This window comes from Euprymna scolopes, chromosome 36, assembly GCF_053919585.1.
Source record: "Euprymna scolopes isolate OS-2025 chromosome 36, ASM5391958v1, whole genome shotgun sequence".
NCBI lineage: Eukaryota > Metazoa > Mollusca > Cephalopoda > Sepiida > Sepiolidae > Euprymna > Euprymna scolopes.
Window position 1 is genome coordinate 17,580,247 of NC_136517.1, and position 20,875 is coordinate 17,601,121.

The 20,875-nt window shown below is 33.8% G+C and overlaps 1 protein-coding gene across 1 annotated transcript in view; it reads left to right on the forward strand.

Moving 5' to 3' along the window:
- The window catches only part of LOC145260363 (bifunctional glutamate/proline--tRNA ligase-like), a 121,993-nt gene that overhangs the window by 77,962 nt on the left and 23,156 nt on the right, over positions 1-20,875 (forward strand). The window contains exons 19-24 of the mRNA XM_080118299.1: positions 3,129-3,255; positions 5,879-6,031; positions 10,072-10,290; positions 11,764-12,006; positions 14,068-14,310; positions 18,883-19,125. Of these exons, the coding sequence (XP_079974425.1) occupies positions 3,129-3,255; positions 5,879-6,031; positions 10,072-10,290; positions 11,764-12,006; positions 14,068-14,310; positions 18,883-19,125 (1,228 nt within the window). The remainder of the gene's footprint in view (positions 1-3,128; positions 3,256-5,878; positions 6,032-10,071; positions 10,291-11,763; positions 12,007-14,067; positions 14,311-18,882; positions 19,126-20,875) is intronic.

A 20,875-nucleotide genomic window follows, 5' to 3' on the forward strand; every position in this document is an offset into this window, starting at 1 on the left:
AATTTTTTTATTTAAGTTGAATTCTAAATAAGCACTATCCATAAATCTCAGTAGTTAAATTTTTATTAAAAAAAAACAGCAACTGATGGCTCTATCGTCTCGCTGGACATGAAATTTGATTTTTTTATTTAAAAAGGAAACTACTTGATCAATTTACATTACTTTTGGAATATGACATCTTCATTCTGTGATGGGTACATACATCATAAAGATTTGTCTATATTTTTGTTTTATTTTTTTAATTTAAGTTGAATTCTAAATAAACACCAAACTTTTGATTGATATGCTGTTTTTTGTTTGCGTTCTCTTAAAAAGAAAACTAATGGAGGACATTATGCAAGCAGATAACATCGCTTTTTTTTCAAGTGTTGTTTTAATATTAGTTTTTGTTATTTTTCTTTATAAGAATTAAACAAGGAATTTTGTTATTGGTTAGATTTTGGAAAAAAAAAAAAGAGGAAGAGAATAATTCTACAAGAACATGTTCAATTAGTAGTGGTATTAGTAACAAAAAGAGGGAGACTTTTTAGTGATATTTTCTTGTGTTTTTTCTTTTCTCTCTTCTTTAATGCCATCTCTGTTATTTTTATTTTTTTAAACATATCTAAGGGAATTGCTAACACTCTAGACGAAAACCTCCAGTCTGTAGTGGAGTGGAGCCGTAACTTATTGATAACGTTCAATGCTGCCAAAACTAAGCTCATTTCCTTTAATAATTCCAAGAAACCTTCTCAATCACTAATTACTATGGTTAATGATACATTACCTGAAAATAATTCCCTCAAGCTCCTAGGCTTAACATTCACAGACAAGATGAATTGGAACAAATACATAGAGTCAATTACTAAGGCTGCTGTTAGGAGAGTGGGCTCTATCTACCATGCTAAAAGGTTACTCAAACCTGAGAGTATTCTGTATCTCTACAAGGCTACAGTTCGCTCATGCATGCAGTATTGTTACCATATCTGGGCTGATGCATCTGTCACTAGACTCTCGCTCCTAAATAGGGTTAAAAAAAAAGAGTCGCCAACCTAATAGGTCCTGAACTATCAACTAAACTCCAACCTCTGTCCCATCACCGAAACGTGGCATCATTGTGTCTGCTTTAGAAGTATTTCAATGGCAAGTGCTCTAATGAACTCTAAGCACTAGTACCCCTTTGACAACAATACCCTCAATAAACTCAGTGAGCAGCAAAATCCCACCCCTAAACTGTAGAGATCTTTAGATGCCGTAAAGCCTTCTACTTGAAAAGCTTTTTCCCTCGGACTGCTGCTCTTTAGAATTCCCTCCCGGGCTCCTGCTTCCCCGACTGTACTTACATGCAGAAATTTAAGTGTAATGTAAACAGACATTTTGCTGCCCAAATCAATAAATAGTATCCCTGCAAATCTGGTCTTAAATAATAGCCTCTCACAATTAAGTGGCCTTGTGCCTTGTTTGGAGGGAAATGACAATAATAATAAAAACAAAAAAATAATAAAAATCAATGACTTCTATCCTTATGTGTAGTTTGAGCAGCATACTAGATTTAGAGGTGGTTTGAGTTGTTTATCATGGTGGTTTGAGCTAGTAAAGATGAACTAACTTAAAACCATGATTAAAAATCAAATTTTAGTGGAGAAATTAATGCAAAAACAAGAAAGAAAAACAGAAAAATAAGATGAAAGTAAAGAAATAGAAAAAAAGGGCAATTGTTTTTCTTTTTTTTTGGTAGTTTTACTTCCAGGGGAGGAGAGAGCAAATAAGAAATGAAGTTGGCTTACCATGTGTTCTACAAAAAAAAAGATTTGGTTATAGTCAACAAAAGTTACCCAAAGTTTTGTGTGAGCCTGTTACCGGAAGTAATGATGATTCAAAATTGTCCTTTCTGTATTTTTATTATTAATTATTAGAAAGTTTTTTTTCAACATTGATTTCCCTATATATATCCATGTTAAAATATTCACCAGTTTAGGATTGAGTTATGGAGTTATGTTTGAAAAAAAAAATGTTCAGATTAGCCGCAATCTGTAATTAACTCACCGAATAATACATATAATAATTTACTAAATGCTCTGAATTTGTAAAAAAAAAAAAAAAATCCATAGAATTGTTTCTGCCTATTTTCACAACTATTTTTTTTTTTATAATAAATTTAAGATCTTTTCCAAAGAGGTTTTCAGTGATTTTTTTTTTTTTTTTTTTTTTTTTTTGCTGACAACGATCAATTAAGAGCCTTAATTGAAACCAATCTACGTACAATTGTTTGAGAACTTGCTTTTGAATTAGACGTAACGTATATAACAATTTCCAACCACTTGATAGAGATTGGAAAAAAAAAAAAAAAATAACTTGATAAATAGGGCCTCACAAATTGAAAAACAAAAGAAATGCTGCTATGAAGTGTCATCTACTCTTCTTTTATGCAACAAGAACGACCCATTTCTCAACCTGGTTGCGGCATGTGATGAAAAGTGAGTTCTTTACGACAACTGGGGACACTCAGCTCAGTGGTTAAATGCCGACGAAGCGCCACAATAGTTTCCAAAGCCAGAGTTGCATCAAAAGAAGGTCATCTTGACTGTTTGGTGGTCTGCGACTGGTCAGTTTTTTTTTAATGTAGCTGAAACCATTATGGCAATGAAGTACTGTCAACAAATGGATGAAATGCATAAAAAATTTCAACAACAACGCCTAACATTAGTCAACAGAAAAGGCCCAATTCTCCATGACAATGCCCGACCGCATGTTGCTAAGCCGACCCTGCAGAAGTTGAATGAATTGGGCTACGAAACTCTACCACATCCACCATACTCTCCAGATATCTCACCTGCTGACTACCACTTTATCAAGCATCTCAACAACTTTCTGCATGAGAAATGCTTCAAAAACCTAAGCGATATCAAAAACACATTCAATGACTTAATTGCTACCAGAACGCATGATTTTTATGTTACTGGCATAAATACACGTATTTTACGTTGGAGTGTGTTGATTCTGATGGTGCTTATTTGGATCAATAAATTTTTATTTAGAGCCGAGATATATTCATCAGAATTTAAAAGTAAAAAACACAAGAACTTTCTTGTCAACCTGATACATCGTTATAATTTTGTAATTGTATATTTAATTTTCTAATCTTGCAGTCGTTATTCTGGTGTGGAAAATCCCTGTGTTCTGTTCTTTATTCCTGATGGTCATCAGAAAGAAAAGCCGAAATGTGGTTCGAAATTCAAGCAGGAAGGCTCGAACAAAGATATGAGCGCCAAAGAGGTTGGTGACCTATTTTTGTTGTTTTTGTTGTCCCTCATAATTTTTGGTTTCGTTCTAAGACATCTTCGCTCTTTCTAATTTATTTAAAGCGGAGTGCAATCCTTTTTGTAGGATTATTCATCGGACTACTGTTCTCATCTTGAGTGTGATTTTCACAATGTTTCGGTCAATGTAACCTCCGACCTTCTTCAGGCGTATCTTGTCGAACTCGGGAATTTGGACGGAACCCTTTATTTACGTCACAAGGGTACCGTGCTCTTGTTCCATCAGCCATGATTGGATAGAGGTCCTAAGTAATTCGCAAGTGTATTTTTTCGATCGTCCACACTCAAGGTGAGAACAGTAGTCCGATGAATAATAATACAAATAACCAATCCTCATCTCAAAAATTCAGAAACAGCAATCCTTTTTGTTAAAAGGTTTGTATAGCTCAACTTCAAGAATTTATTATTTGGCGCTACCAGAATGGGCTGTCTGAAGATATCAGTGTCCTGACCAAAAATGCACCAAATATTGATGTTATTGCTTTTTTTTTTCTCCCCCTTTCTCTTCGCAAAATGCAATCCTGTTCTACAAAGCCAAAAACAAAAGGTTTTTCCTCTACAAAACAATTGAACTCAACACGGTGAAGAAATATTTGAAGACTGGTTAATTAGTTATTGTTACGTGGTCTTGTTGATGGTGCTGATATTGCTTCATGGCATATCAAAAATAAAAATGAAAAATAACTGCCCCTTTTCAATTTATTTAATGCAGAATCCAATGGTTTTGTTTGAAATTTTTAATATTTTCAAATGTGTTGTATGATTACAGGCTATATATCCAGTTCTAAGTTCGCACACCAAAAATTGACATTAGTTTGGTAGAGAGTTTCACACACACTTAACTGTATGTATATAGATAGATATAAATAATTCTGTTTTTAGGAAGACTATTACAGCATCTAACAAAGAGAAACTTTACTGAACAAATTTGTAATTTAACATTTCACAAAATATGAATATTAGATTTGAATTAAAACATTCATGAATATCTTTTTCAACCACCAAATTTTAAAAATCTATATTCAGAACACCAGGAAATTTTAGGAGATGTCCTACTGCCATGGGAGACCGAGAGCAGGCTCAAGGCATTCCATTGCATAATGGCAATGGAGAGGTGCTTGTAGCGCCAAGTCAGTTTACGATGGTCTCTGGTGTGGTACAGGTCATTATTATTAGATCAAGGTGGTTAAAGAAGTCCCATATGATGGTGCTGATCACTCGACTCATCTCCATAACAGTTGGTTAGAATATGAATCTGTCGAGAAGTCTATTTTGATCATTTGCGGAACTAGTAACATGGTGCTGTATGTTAAGAGTAAAAAAAAAAAAACTTTAAAATGCAGAAGCAATTCTTTCTAAAGATTTATTTAAAAGCTGTTTCAGTTTTGAAACTATGTCAAGTAACATTTTAAAATGTACAATATTTTTTTACATAAGAAATTTTATGACTTCCGTGCGCCATCCTTCCTGAGATTTTGAAATCCACCGTAATTGTCTCATGTTGTGTCTGAACCAAATTTGTTCGCTGATCCAATTCATGTTGCAATGAAGAGTCCTCTTACCAAGCAAAACAAGACATCCAGTTTTTAAACAAATAGTTTATTATTTTTTGAAAATTACAAGTAGTACCTTCCTATGTTGTTAAATGATAGATTTGCAGCATCAGATCCTTGCCTGACCAGACCGATATTGCAAATTTGTTAGTGTCAATTAGATTTTTATACTGTGAAGACTGCAACAATAATTTCTCTTGAACCATCTGAAAAGTTGTCTCCCCTTGTCTGGGTTTTTGATCACGTGTTGAGTAACTTGGAGTTGTCTTCTCTTTGTATATAAAATGAGTGTTTACGTATACTCGCTCTCTTTGTCTTATTATTGTGTAAATAAAGACAGACTGTCTCTGTGTGTGTGTTAAAACTAAAACATGCGATATGTTAATTAATTTATCTTTTTATCAACCATCGATATGACTTCCCATGTGAATTTTATTAGAAACTAACAGGGTATGTTTTTATTTAATTCATAATTAACTATCAAAAGTTAATAGTTAACTAATTAATTAACCTACAACCGAAGCATACGAGACCCATTAATATAGTCCTTTACTGAGAGTTCTAAAGGATTCAACCTGCTCGGAGATGAAATCTTTTCATCCTTGGCTGGTTTGACCTCATGTTAGTGGTCATCATTCAGAAGTTAAGACATCCAGTGAAGATAACATCTAACCAGTCTCCTTTCTGAATCCATTTCTGAGCTCCCCCATAGATGACACTGAGCATTTTTCGTCTTAGATAGCTGATCCCAGTAAAACTCTTTTCACTCAATGAAGGTCTTATTTTCTTCAAAGAAAGAGAATATCTCTTGGGTGGTCTGATTCTGGCCAGAGATATTTTCAGTCCTCTCTGCCTTCCCCTCAACCATCGCTTTTCCCTCGTCTAGGCATCCAACGTCTGCCATTCTTCACATGTGTCAGCAACACGTTTACACTTTAATAGCATCCTATTTTCGATGACGATGCTTTTTTGTGTCATCGTTGTATTTGTCGAGTGACTCCATATTTTATTCTTGTTTCTTTCCAGAAGTCGCAGAGCAAGAAAGGAAAATCCGCCGAAAAATCTCCCCAGGAAGAAAATCCTCCAACAATGCTGTCCAAGGATGCTCTTGATCTTTCCGGAAAAATCCAGGAACAAGGAAATATTATCCGAAAGTTAAAGGCTGACAAAGTTTCTAAGGTATTTTTATTTCTACTTTTATATGTCTTCGTATTTCCGTGTGGCTTTCGTTTGAATTTGAAAGAATTTTCATCATTAAATGCACGTGCCCGATTATAGATCCATTTTTAAATTTTTTAAAAACGATGACGATATGATGAATGAAAATCATGAAAACAGAAAAAATGGGAAAATAATGGAAGGATTTTTGCGTTTAATCTGTAGATCATTTGCGTTTAATCTATAGATCATTTGCGTTTAATCTATAGATCATTTGCGTTTAATCTATAGATCATTTGCGTTTAATCTGTAGATCATTTGCGTTTAATCTGTAGATCATTTGCGTTTAATCTATAGATCATTTGCGTTTAATCTATAGATCATTTGCGTTTAATCTATAGATCATTTGCGTTTAATCTATAGATCATTTGCGTTTAATCTGTAGATCATTTGCGTTTAATCTGTAGATCATTTGCGTTTAATCTATAGATCATTTGCGTTTAATCTATAGATCATTTGCGTTTAATCTATAAATCATTTGCGTTTAATCTATAGATCATATTGCGTTTAATCTATAAATCATTTGCGTTTAATCTGTAGATCATTTGCGTTTAATCTGTGGATCATATTGTGTTTAATCTTTTTGCAAGTTTAAGTTATGTTGAATTTCAAAGATCTTTTTAAAACAAAAAATGAATATCGGATTATCTTTGGTGGAGAAATCAATATACTCTATTAATTTGATATAAAATAATCCAACAGTTGCAAATTTCATTTGTTGGGAGAATTCTTTTGGATAAAATCTTCTTTTTTTTTTTTTTTTTTTACATGGGCATCACCACTTATCAAGGCCCAGAGACTACTCGAGGATAAGGGTTAAGAGTGTACAGTAGTCAATTGAACAATATTGAACAATTGTTAGTAATAGAAATTCGGTAAATTTGTTAACTTAAGTGGAACGGCTCATCAAGAATTTGTTTACGTTGGACTTAAAGACAATCAGATTGTAGTCAGCTGGAAAGCAGGAGAACGGAAGACAGTTCCACAGGCACGCAGTTCTAAGAAAGAAGTTTTTTTCGTGGAATCTACGTTTAGGTTTAGGCGCAGATAAAGAGTGAGGGGGGAATTATTGATAGTATTTTCGGTACTCCTGCAGTATTTTACCCACCGATTTCACGATCTTAGCCGAGCGTTGATGAACGCTTTCGGCGTTAACGCCGACCAAAGCCGAGAATTCGGAGCTACGGTGCAAGAACGCTAAAAGTATGTGAATAGCAACAACATTACAAGGAAAAGATATTACACACACACACAACAAAATGGATAAAATTAATACAAAAAATTTGGATAAAATAAATCACAAACACTTACCGTAAGTTTTTTTTAAAGTAGAATAAATTTATTTTGTTGAATATTTTTTTTTTTTTTTTGGTTCATTTTGTTTTCCGATAGCTTTTTTTTGGGGGGGGGGGGGGTGGTAAGCAACAGTAATAAACACTTCAATGCATTTTTTTTTTTTTTTTGTGTGTTTTTAACAAAACGTTATTAAACAGTAACAACAATGTTTTTTTTTGTTTATTTTTTTCAGTAATGTTTGTGGGGGGGGGGACAACAATTACTGTTTATCTTTAGTTCCGACTGGAAGATTTTCTACTGACTGTAGGGAGCAAAGGGTTTTCAGAGGATGTGGAAAGAAGCTTCTTCCCAAACCGGGTAGCCTTCCGCGATTTGATTTATTATGGAGACAAAAGGGTTGTGTCCAAATTTTTTGTCTCCACATAAATTCGCATAAATATGTTTCCAACAGCTACCGGTTTTTTGGTTTTTTTTATCGCTAAATTAAATAGCTGAAATGAAAGGCTGTGTATTTTTACTTTGAACAATAAAATAACTGAAATAAAACGCTATGTGTGTAATTTCAATGAAAATTATTCGTCTGCTGCGCATTTGTTTGAAGCGCCCTGATTGGCTGATAGAGTATCGTACCGCTCGCCATGTTCCGACGTTTTCCGACGGATGTCGATCAACGCTCGGCTAAGATTGTGAAATCGGTGGGTAAAATACTGCAGGAGTACCGTATTTTCAGCTAGACGAGTGTTTCCAGTCGACAAGAAAAAAAACAAAACTTTCCTGCTTCCTTGACTAAGAAGCAGAAGTTTAAATGTAATGCGAGCAAACATCTCGCTGCTCAACTCCTCACCATCTCCTATTATACACAATCCTAAATAGTAGTTTTTACATTCCAATTGGCAATATGTCTTATTTGAGGTGAAAAAGAGTATTTGAAAATTTACTCCACACAGTAAACAATGGTTAGTAAATTTTTACTTTAATGGCAACTCAACACCCACCTGTAAAGTGATGATTTTTATAGGTTTTTGGGTATGCTGAAAACAAATATCATGTTCAAATTTGAGGCAGACAAGTAGTTTTCTTGATATTAAGGCCTTTTTTGGTCTGAATAGCAAAACAAAAGTTAGAATTATGTTTGCATTCCCTGAATTACAAATGGTACAAGGTGTGAAACCTTATGATCTTGATGAAGTCGTAACTCCATCATATATCACCACACAGAATGATTTTAAGTTAAAGTTGCCAATGAAATGACAGAAAATAAACTTGGAGGAATTATTTGAATTCTTTGTACTATTATTTTCACACTACTTCAGTCAATGTAACCTCTGATCTTCTTCAGGTGTATCTTGTTGAACTTGGAGAACCTTTCTGCATAACTTTTCTTAAAATAGAAAAATGTAGTTCCAAACAAAAAAGAATGGCAGCATAATTCCAGTTAGAGAAGCTTCTCCAGGCAAAAAATTAATCCAGTCATGATCAGCAGAATCTTCTCGTATTGAGATGGAAAGATTTCACTGACAAATTCAACAAGATTCAATAAAATCATTCTTGCAACTGATTTGTTCATTCTTATCACATATGGTTATAAATAGAATCACCCAAATCTATGTGATCATATCCTTCTATTATGTCAAAAATATTGCAACAATAAGTATTAGGTTGGTTAATAAGTTCTTGCCCTTTTTGGTCCCCCAACAAAGGAGGGATTGGACCTAGTAATTTACATCCGTTCGTCTGTTCATTTGTTCACACTTTTCTCAATAACCATGCCTTGGATTATTTTTGAAATTTTGCACAAACATTAGTCTATTGAAAGTAAATTTTTGCCAGAATGGATTTTCCAAAATAACTTTGGTTGACCTCCCCCTTCCCCCAGGGGGCATTATAGGGGTAAAATTGTCCCAAAATCGTTTGTCTGTTCGCACTTTTCTTAATATAGAATTTTGTAAAAAAGAATTTCAGTCTTGGATTTTTTTTTTTTTTTTTTTTTTTTTTAAATTTTGCATAAACATTAGTCATGATGAAAGTAAATTTTTCATTAGTGGAGACCTCGCATGCTCGGCTTGTTGAATCTACATTTTTTTTAAAAGTAAAATGAGAACTAACAACTATTTAATCAATGATGTATTCTCCCATTGTGTTCGGCCCTGTCGGTGGGGCATTAGAATATGCCGACTGCCCCCCTGCAGAGGGTAAAAGTCCCTCAATGGGGGTCCTGGATATGACCTTAAACTATATCCAGTGGTGAGGCCCCAGCTTGTGGGCTTTGGGGAGTGTGGAGCCACCCTTTAATTGCCATTGCTCCCAGGTCCACTCTGACCCGGAGTGGTAGTACCTGTTAGGGTCCCAACTATGGGTTAAATAGAAACCAACATGAAAACAACAAATATATTCTATTAAAAATATTTTCTTCAAAATCTTTGGATTCGGCATTAAATAACCCGAAAAGGGTTGATATGCCGTAAAACAAAAACAACCAACCAACCAACCCATTGTGTTCACAACTTTTTTCCCAACATTCAACAAAATTTTCAATACATTTTCAGTAGAAATCATTTGATTTTGACTCGAAAAATAAAATATAACAAATCAATTTTCAAAACACAATATGTTTAAAAAAACCAAAAAAAACGGCAAGAACAAACCTAATAAATATGTTTTGTCGTTGATTTCTATTTAGTAACGTTATTTTTTGTTGATTCCAGGATGAAATTGATAGTTCAGTGAAGGTTTTACTTTCTCTGAAGTCTGAATTCAAAAACCTTTCCGGATTTGACTGGAAACCTGGATTTGTGCCAACAAGTTCTTCCAACGTTGTGGATGAGAAGAAGAATCCGGGTGGTTCTCCCGCAGAAGAGATAAACAACAAAATTGTGGCCCAGGGAGACAAAGTTCGCAAACTGAAAGCTGATAAAGCCAGCAAGGTAAATATAACGTGTAAAAACATAAAAACAGATTGGCACGAAAAGGGGAAAAGGTGGGGGGCATCTGCAACATTGATAAATAAAATTTCCTCATTACAACATGTAATTACTTTATTGTCTGATTTTTTTTTTTTTTTTTTTTACATGGAGGTCATCACTTATCAAGCCCGGAAGCCACTCGGGGATAAGGGTTGTTGCATGTACAGTAATCAATGGGATAGTGTCGTAGTAATTATTAGTATTGTAATACTAGTATTAGTAATGAGTATTAGTAATGAGCACTTGCCATGGAAATAATGATAAAACAAAGACAGGCTCGCAATGTCTCTTCTGTGAGGGAGAGGTTACAGGGAAAAGAAAAGGGCATCCCCCACTAAGCCACAAAATCTATTTTGTACTCTGTCAAGGCAGGATAGGCTGTTTTTAGCAGCTCCTGCCCAGATGTGGCAGCAGTACTCCATCCTTGGATGTACTTGATACAAAATGAATTGTCCACTGCCTTGTAAATGCTGACCTTGTTGAGCAAAGAGCAACCAGCTTGTGTGCTGGAATGTTTTGTTGTAAATAAATATTCAAGTTCTGAATTTTTTAGATGAGGGCTGATTGTTTATATTACTTGTATTGCCATATACGGCATAATCACATTGACATGCAGGTTCCCGTTGGATCATCAAAATTAAGCACCATTGAACCTGATCAGTGCTAAATGGGTAACCATTTGGAACTTCCGAGTTCTGTATGTGCTCTCTGCTTATCTCGGCATTGTTTCCAGTCATCCTGGACTTCTCCTTGCCACTGGACTCAAACACTGCCGATTCAGGAGAGGTGTGGTTGGAGATTGCGTAACCCTTGCCTCACGATTACGCACGCAACTGCTCCTACTGGGGGTATCTTTTATCTTTTGAAACTGAACAGAGGCATCGATTAATCAGACTATTTTTCTCATCTTCAGTGTTATTTGTGCAACGTTTTTGTCAGATTGGTCTTCAACCGTCCTCAGGCATGTTGGTTGTTGTTTGGAAAAGAAAGGAGAAAAGTTACTGGTTACGTAGATATTTCTTATATAATTCCACCTTTCTTCCAAAAGAATTTGATTAACAATTCTCAAATTATTTTTATCATTATAAGGTTTTGGTAAATATTTACAATTTTCAATCTGTGGGAAGCTGCCTTTCTGACTTTGGAATGGTCAAAGGCTGGCCTTTATTCTTCATCTGTTTCTGTCTCCAACCATTTCTTCAGAAAATTAATTTCTAAGTTTTTGTGTTTTCAGAAAAACAAAGTTTGCATTAATCCTTCTAGTCCTATAATATTGTCATATATGTATTTTATTTTTCACTAGAAGGGAGATTTTATGGTGCCCGGTATTGAATGTGGGGATCGGTCTTTCCAACATCTGAAATTTATACGTAAATAAAATAGATATTCATCAAATTGATTAATTTTATTTTTTCTATCATTTTTTTCCCAAAGGATCAAATTGGCGAGGAAGTGAAAATTTTACTTTCGTTGAAAGCTGAATACAAAAGTGCAACAGGCAATGAGTGGAAACCTGGTTGTAACCCATCATCTTCCCAGAAAGCTCAGTCCCCTCCAGCCAAAATGGCTGATGCTCCAGCTCCAGCTAGTTCGAATCCTGCAGCTGATGAACTGAACACCAAAATCACAGTTCAAGGAAACAAAATCAGAGAGATTAAAGGAAACAAAGCACCGAAAGTAAGCAAACCACTTGGTATTCGCCAGAGTACATCTTTGCTAGCGTTATTGTTTCTGAAACCAATAAGAATAACGTTTGATTTTCTTCTCCACTTTTGATTGTCGGATTAGCCTCCCGCTCCAACCCTGTTTTCCTCAAATTGCAATTGCTCGTAAAAGTGCCATGAAATTACGGATCGCATTTTGATGGAGAGATGCTTTATACTGATGATTTAGTACTTGTTTTTTTGGGGTTTTTTTCATCCCAAACAAGGCATATTGCCACTTGAAACATGAGAGGCTATTATTTGGGATTGTGTCTAACTCTGGACTGTATGGAGTTGAGCAACAAAATGTCCGTCTTTTTTTTTTTTTTTTTTTTTTTTTTACTTAGGAGTCAACCACTTACCAAGGCCCGAATGCCACTCGAGGATAAGATTTAACGAATGTAAGGTGATGGTGTATTAATCACATGGTGTAAATTGGGTAGAATTTGATTATTTATGAGGACGGCTTAACAGGAATTTGTTTACATTAGATTTGAAGGCACCATGTTGTATTCAACTGGAAGCCATGCCAGCGGAACAGCGTTCCAAAAGCAGGTAATTTAAACATGTTGATGAGTGCAGCAGGAAACAGGCAGGGAATTCCAAAGTCTAACAGTCCGATGGAAGAAACTATTAAAATAGGCTTTATGACATCTAAGAACCTCAAAAAGTCCCATACCTTCACTGTTGATGTTCCTAGATGCTAGAAAGCCTTCTACTCTAATAGATTTTTTTCTAGATTTTGGAATTCCCTCACTGTTTTACTGCTTCCCTGACTATATTAACCTGCAGAAGTTTAAATGTAATGTGAATAAACATTGACAGTTGAACTCCCCACAGTCCCTTGTTAGACACGATCCTGAATGCCCTTACAACTAAGTGGCAATATGCCTTTTTTGGGGCTGAAAAAGAGTTTTTGTTTTTGGTAATTTATCAGAGAAGCAAAGAAACAACTATATGAAATATATAATTTTGTATTTTGTGTACAGAAAGTTGTTAGATGAGACAAGTCATTGGTACCGTCGGTTTCAAGCCCGATAATTAGGACCATTTAAGATATCTATATCAAGCTCTCTTCAACCAATACTCCTCCCTCTCTCTATCTCTCTCTCTCTCTCTCTCTCTCTCTCTCTATATATATATATATATATATATATATATATATATATATATATATATACAAGAAATAAATGTTACTGTAGCCAACAAAAGTTAATTTTATATCAACCTGACTCATTTGTTTTGGTTTTCAAGTAGTTTTTATTGCTCTTTATTTAATTTCCAAGATTCAGTTTTTCCGAGCGGATTTGAAAAAAATGGCAGCAAGCCTCGTTTTGAATTCTTTTGGTATTTTTTATGAGAGTATCCAGCGTAAACACCCCAATCTTCCCAGGTTAAGAACGGCTTTCGCGGTTGGAAAATGTTTATTTCTAAAGCCGTTCTTAACATGGGGAGGTTGAGGTGTTTATACTATGCTGGGTACTCTTGTAAAAAAAAAAAAAAAAAAAATACCAAAAGAATTCAAACCCCCTGTAAACCTTGAATTCAAAACGAGGCTTGGTTTTTCCAAAGAAGATGCCACCATTTTTTTTTCAAATCCGCTTGGAAAAACTGAATTTTTGAGATTAAATAAAGATTAATAAAAACTACTTGGAAACCAAAACAAATGAGCCAGGTAGATATAAAATTAACTTGTATTGGCTACGGTAACATTTATTTCTTGTATATATTTTTTTATATAGTTATGTCTTGGCTCCTCTGCTAAATATTCTTGTTTTTTTTTTGTTTTTTTTTGTTTTTGTTTTTAGTTCAAATCAAGTATCGTATGTCAGATGTATTGCTTTTTTTTTTTTTTGTTTTTAGTTCAAATCAAGTATCGTATGTCAGATGTATTGCTATTTGAGTCTGACTTTGAAATTCCACTTAGCTTTGTTATTACTAGAAGTTTTATCACATTAAAATAATTTCCAAAAAATATTTTATTCAATTGATTAAAAAAAATAGATATTTAAAACTTCTTTTTTTTTCTCCAAAGGACCAAATTGATGCGGAAGTGAAAATTTTACTGTCGTTGAAAGCAGAATACAAAAGTGTGACAGGAATTGACTGGAAACCCGGTTGCCATCAGTTATCGTCCCCAAAAGTTCAGTGCCCTCCTGCTAAAGTGACCAATGCTCCTGCTGTTACATGCTTGGATTCTGCAGCCGAAGAATTGAACAGCAAAATCACAGTTCAAGGAAACAAGATCAGAGAATTGAAAGGAAACAAAGCATCTAAAGTAAGCCAACTCGTTTGTGCTGAATACCTATATCCTGGTCACAGCACCAAATTAGAATTTTGGATTCTTGTCGAGACTTCCCCTATATTAATAAACAGAAATATAGAAAAATCTCTATGATGTATGTACCTGTGACAAAACAAAAATATCATATTCCAAAAATGACATAAATTGATAAAGTAGTTTTATGCTAAATAAAAAAAAAAGATAATTTTCAAGCAATTAATGGGAATCTGTAGGGATTACAACATAGATCTCACAAGTTTGGATTATTGTTGAGTTATTTTTTTTTTTTTTATAAGTTGTTTTCAAAATAGTCGACAAAGCAATAGTTCTTCCAAAATTTTAAATGAAACTACTTAATCAATTTATATGATTTTTGGAATATGATATTTTCGTTTCGTTATGAGTATGTACATCATACAAATTTTTCTTTATTTTTGTTTTTATAATGTAGGGGGAATTCCAAACAAGAAACAAATTCTGTTTAATATTTGTTCCCAATTGTTTAATCTGGAATTTGAAAACTTGTGAAATGATACCATCTTGCTATTTTCTGTATGACTAGGTATGAATTGATGAACACTATGTTGAATGTCCGTAATATTCAGTTCAATCCCACAAACCATCAACTATAAACAGCATAATCATGTTGACACACCAGTTCTCATTAGATCACCAAAGTTAAGCAACATTGAACCTGGTCAGTACCAGATGAATGACTATTTCAGAATACCAGGTGCTGTATGTAGGAAAATCTGGATACCTCTCTGCAAGAACTACAAAAACCTAATGTTGTCATTACTGATGGGGATATAAATGTAACTAGGAACCACTTGTGAATTTGATATTCCTTTGTCCTTTGAAGGAAACCTGTTCAACCCACCTCGGGTTTTTATGAGGGCCTTGGATGAGTTTCATGAGGTGCCTTCAATAAGTTTCCAGACTTTTTCGTATGATATTCGTATTTATTGATAGAATGAAACTCGAAGTAATCTCCTCTGTTTGCAATGCACTAATACCATTTCAGCAACTTCTGGAAGGCCTCATGGAAGTTCTCTTGTGTATGCGTATCAATGTCTCTTATCACAGCCTCTTTCATCTCCTCAATTGTCTCATAACGATAATCTCTGAGGTTTTCTTTGAGCTTAGCGAATAACCAAAAGTTACGGGGAGCAAGGTTTGGACTATAGGGAGAGTGAGGAACTGTCTTGATGCCCATCTTGGTCAAATAGTCTGTGACAAAGAGGGAGTTGTGGACTGGTTTTTATCTGATCCCCAGTCTTCAAGCAAAACAAGATTTCTACACGAAATAATGGACGATTTTTTTTTTCCAATTTTTCGATATTTTTTATGCTCTTTCTAAGGATGCCGCATTGGTGTGTGTACAATGTTTTTAGCGGACATACAAACACGCAGATATGTACCTTTTATATAATAGATAGAAGAAGATAATGGAAACATCATAAAACTACATTTAATGACTAAACAACATCTTTTTTTTTTTCATATTTTCTCTCGTATTCTGCTCTCAATGCAGACTTTAACATTATCACTTCTTGGTATATTCTAACCACTTGCATTTCACCAGCATTTGTCCCTTAGCAACTTAGGAAATAAAACATTTTTGCCTCAAATACGAGTTACTTGCTTGTAATTTTAGACTGAAAATGTTTCGTAAATTTTGAAAATCATTTGGAATGTGATCTCAATCTAGGAATATTTTTTTTAACCTTATTTTATGACTAAAATATATATAAAAAATAAAAATTACAATTAAATTTACCAAAAAGATGGTAAAACTAAAGTATATTATAAAGATTAAAGAATTTATAAAGTAATCTCAACCAGATGTAAAAGCTCAATAAAACCAAATAGGAGATAGAGCTTATAATAAGAGCAAATAGTTAATAAAACATATTAAAAAAACACTTTGAAAAAGAGTTAAAAACATATTTAATCTGAAAAGGAAACACTTAATAAGTGGATAGTCCTTAATCCGCGGAGTTTCGAAGAAATACTTTCCTTCTCATCAGAGGGTAGGAATTAGCAAAATGCGGGATCGGATTTTGCATACAAAAGTATTTGATGAAACTGCAAGTAAGTCTTACTTGATAACAAAAAGTGAAGCAGAGGGAATATGGTGAAGAAAAAGGTGATTTCAAGTTATTGGATAGTCTGGTGAAAGGTAAATTATCCAATGAAGGTAAAATCCAAAAATATAAATCCAAGAAAGTTAATTAAATTTCCATTCGCACAAGTAAAATCCAAGGAAATATATATAATGTAAAGCTGAACGTCTGTGTGTGTGTGTCTGGTCACAAATAGGCTCCTATATGGTTGACTATTATAGAAAACTGATCACATATAATGATAGATGTATCAAGACACAGGAATGGGTATGTTTGATCTGGCATGATGATGATCCATTAAAATTGTCGGGTCTGCATACGCGCCTAAGCCACAAAGTATGGAAATAAAAAATTTAAAAATTAAAAAAAAACGTTTACAAGTGTTTTTGATGTAGCTGTACATAATAATACTTTGATAAGCATGTTTTAACTTACATAGGGATGGTATAATAAAATTGTGGGGTCTGTTCACGACTTGCCTCCATAGAATGGAAATAGGCACAAACTTTAATAAAGACTTTTCATATCTATCTGCGTAAGTATACTTTGATAATTATGTTTCAATTTGAAGAAATATGGTATAATAATATTATGGGGTGTTCGTTCGCGCCTGACCTCCATAGAATAGAAATATGTCACAAAGTTTAACAAGGTTTTTTAATATAGATCCACAGAATATTGTGATAAGTGTTTCAGTGTGAACAGGTATGGTATAATAAATTATGAGGTTTATCTATTTTATTTTTACTTTCATCATATTTTGCTTTAGTTTTGATACCCCCAAATTCGAAGCTATCTCTTTATAACCCTTCCTTTTTACAACCTATCATACTTCCATAAATCAGAGTCCATTTTCTGTAGGCTGTTTTTGAACCCAGTCAACAACAGGTACTTTTGCTAGTATATATATATATATATATATATATATATATATATATATATATTAGCAGACAGCCCAGTGTTTTTCTGTCATAAAATACGCTTAACTATTATATTTCAATTTATACAGATTTCATAAAAGCGGAAATGTATGTATGTTTGTATGTCTCACAAAAACATTCGACACGGGTCACAGATTTTCACAAGATTGGTATCATTTTATAGCTCGATCCTTTGCCCGACAAATATCGAAAAAATGGCCAAAAACATTAATTCCTTCACTCTAAAATCATCAGTTTTCTACAGGGAGGGGTCAGCAAAAACCGTCCTCTCATGACAAGTTCGCTTCTACGCATGCGCAAATGATGTCGGAACATGATTTAGTTTAAATATTAAAAAAACAACCTAATTTTGTCAACATCGTCTTGGCTCAGTTCATTAGAGCGCGGCCTCATTATCTAAAGGTTTTGGGTTCGAATCGTGGTGTGAGATGTCTTTTTTTCTTTTTTTTAAAGGTTTAATATTGAAACAGGATTATTTAAGCCATTTTTCACGTTTTATGTTTTTTGTTTTTTTTTATTTTTCAGCTTTTTTAAAGAAGTTTTAACGTTCGTTTTTCTGCTTTTTTTCCATCACATTCGCGTTTTCTTTTTTGTTTTTGTTTTTCCGATTTTTACATTTAACATCGTTCGTTTGCCTTACGTTAGTTTTTTTTTTGTGTTTTTTCCGATTTTTTAAAGTTTTAACATTTATTTTATATAAAATATTTAATAATTTACTATTTAATATTTAAAAATATTTACTTCGCTTATTCGTATATTTTGATTAACATCCCCCCCCCGCTGCCCGAGCGCACACACCTCTAAACACCCGGGCAACGCCGGGTACCCGCGCTAGTATTATTATAGAACCAATTCTCTATTGTTTATCATATTAAACCCAATATATAGTCGTGGCCACCTCGTGTAGCCATCATAAAATATACTTAATATGATATTTTAATTTATGCAGATTTCATATTTTTTATTACAGAGCCAATTCTCTATTAATTATTATATTGTACCAACTATATAGTAGTAATTCCAAAAGTTAAAAAAAAATAACTTGGGTCCCATCAGCTAAAATTAAAACCAAAACATATAACTCTCCAGCCTTATTTGTTATCATTTGACTTAAATCCATACACATATAAAAACTGAAAAAAAGTAACACTGTTAAAGACATAAATCTATGCATACAAATAACATATTTAGTCAACTTATGTTTGTCAGGTTCCAATATTTTTCAATTTTGACCCCTTAGCAGCTATTTTTACTGGCTAAAAACCAAATTGGATTTTTTATAATCTATATAATTTACAGCAGTAAAGTTGCCAGGCGATGCTAGTTACTCCTGCTAGCTGTTTATATTATTCAAACAGTCGTAATAGCTAAAATAGTCAACAAATGGTTTACTAGTTTTGTTATTGTTATTTCTTTTAGTATGTTTTTTTTATGAAATAGTGCATTTAAAAAAATTTTTTTTTTTCTTTTTTCTAAAAACTTTTTGTTTTTCTCAAAAGGATCAAATTGAGGCGGAAGTGAAAATTTTACTGTCGTTGAAAGCCGAATACAAAAATGTGACGGGAATTGACTGGAAACCCGGTTGCCACCCATCCTCTTCCGAAAAAGCAAAATCCCCTCCTGCCAAAGTGGCTGATGCTCCTGCTGTTAAGTGTTCGAATCCTGCTGCTGAAGAATTGAACATGAAAATCACGACTCAAGGGAATAAAATCAGAGAATTGAAAGCAAAGAAAGTGCCTAAAGTAAGTAAATATTTTGTAAGGTTTGTTGGAGCAACATGTTCGATTATGTAGAAAATATCAAAATAAGAGCATAATATTTATTTACGTATGCATTACAGAAAATCAGAAAAACATTGGTACCGTCAGTTTCAAGTCCAAAACAAAGGAGACCAGTGTCGGACTCTCTTCAGCCTTTGTTTTGTATTTGAAAACTGATGGTACTAATCTTCTGTCAGACACATACACACACACACAATTCTAAAAGGGAAAAGTAGATGGCTTGAAGCATTGCTGGTAAACAAATAAGTAAGTGCATAAGAAGGCTGTTAACAATGTAGAAAACATAAATCTTCAGATATCTATTTATTTTTCAAAGTCATTCACATATATAAATCGGTAATTATGGACTTACTGTTTAATATAACCGGGTTGGTAAATGCCTTTGATAATTTTGAGAGGTATCTCTCTTTTTCAAAAAAAAAACAAACCAAAAGTAAAAACAGAGAAGTAATATGAAATCAGGCCAGCTGCCAATCAGAAAAATATGCACTGATTTATATATGCATTATTTTGAAAAAAAAAAAAAAAAAAATCTATAATATAAATCTCACCTGTCTGTTTAAATGTATGTTTGTATGTCTCGCAAAAACTTTTAACAGAGGTGACGGATTTTCATGAGATCAGTATTATTTTGAAGATCGACCCTTCGGACAACAGATATCGAAAAATTGGCCAAAAACATTAATTCCTTCACCCTCAACTGGGCACTTTTCTGCAGGGAGGGATTGCTTTTATTCACCGATATTTTCGAAAATCATCGCTTCTTTTCTATTGTTTGGCGTTAATTTAAACCTACGTCACTTCCGGTTTGGTGATAGCGCAACAGCTGACGCATCACGACCCCCCCCCCCTTTTCTTCCTTCGCGGTATGGGTTTGAGCCTGTCTGCCTACTACCACTTTTTTTTTTACGCTCACAATTTTTTTTTTTTTTTTACTCAACTAATACCCTTACACACACCTCCACTTTATTTCGCCTTCACTTCATGGGTTCGAGCCTGCATGCCTGCCTATTACCACTTTTTTCTTTCTTTTTGCTCAACACTCACCTCCAAACACCCGGGCAACGCCAGGCACCCAGGCTAGCATTATATATACGAAGATTTATAGTCTGAAGATGACATTCCTTTGTTTTTGTTCATATATCACATCATATGAACATGTCAGTTTATTCTACATTGCTAACAACCTTCTTGTACACTTAAATATTTTTTTTTTTTTTTGATTATTCATGGAAGCATGTAATAAAAAAACATTTTTTTCTAATTTTCTAAAGTGACTAGCATTTCAGTCTGGGTGTTTGGATGTGTATGTTGAGCAAAAAAAAACATTTTTTTTTAAAGTTGTAGTAGGTAGGCAGGCTTGAACCCGTACCGCAAAGGAGGAAAAGAACGGGGGGGAAAAAAACCTTATGTCTCTGCTAATGGGACAAGTTCAAAACCATTCTTACAAATTCCTTCTGTCAAACTCAATCAACCCTTATCTTCATGTGGTCTTTGGGTCTTGATAAAAAGTGACTTGTTTAAAAAAAAAAAAAAAAAAAAAATCTATTAAGTGTTCAGGATAATTTTAACTTGAAATTGTTGTATACTTGAATTTGATTGCATTATTAAGAGACACAAATAGGTTAAATTAAGTGAAGGATTATGTACAATGGCATAAATCCTCAAAGAATGAAAAATAGTTTCAGTCCAGAGTGCAGCCTTATTAAAA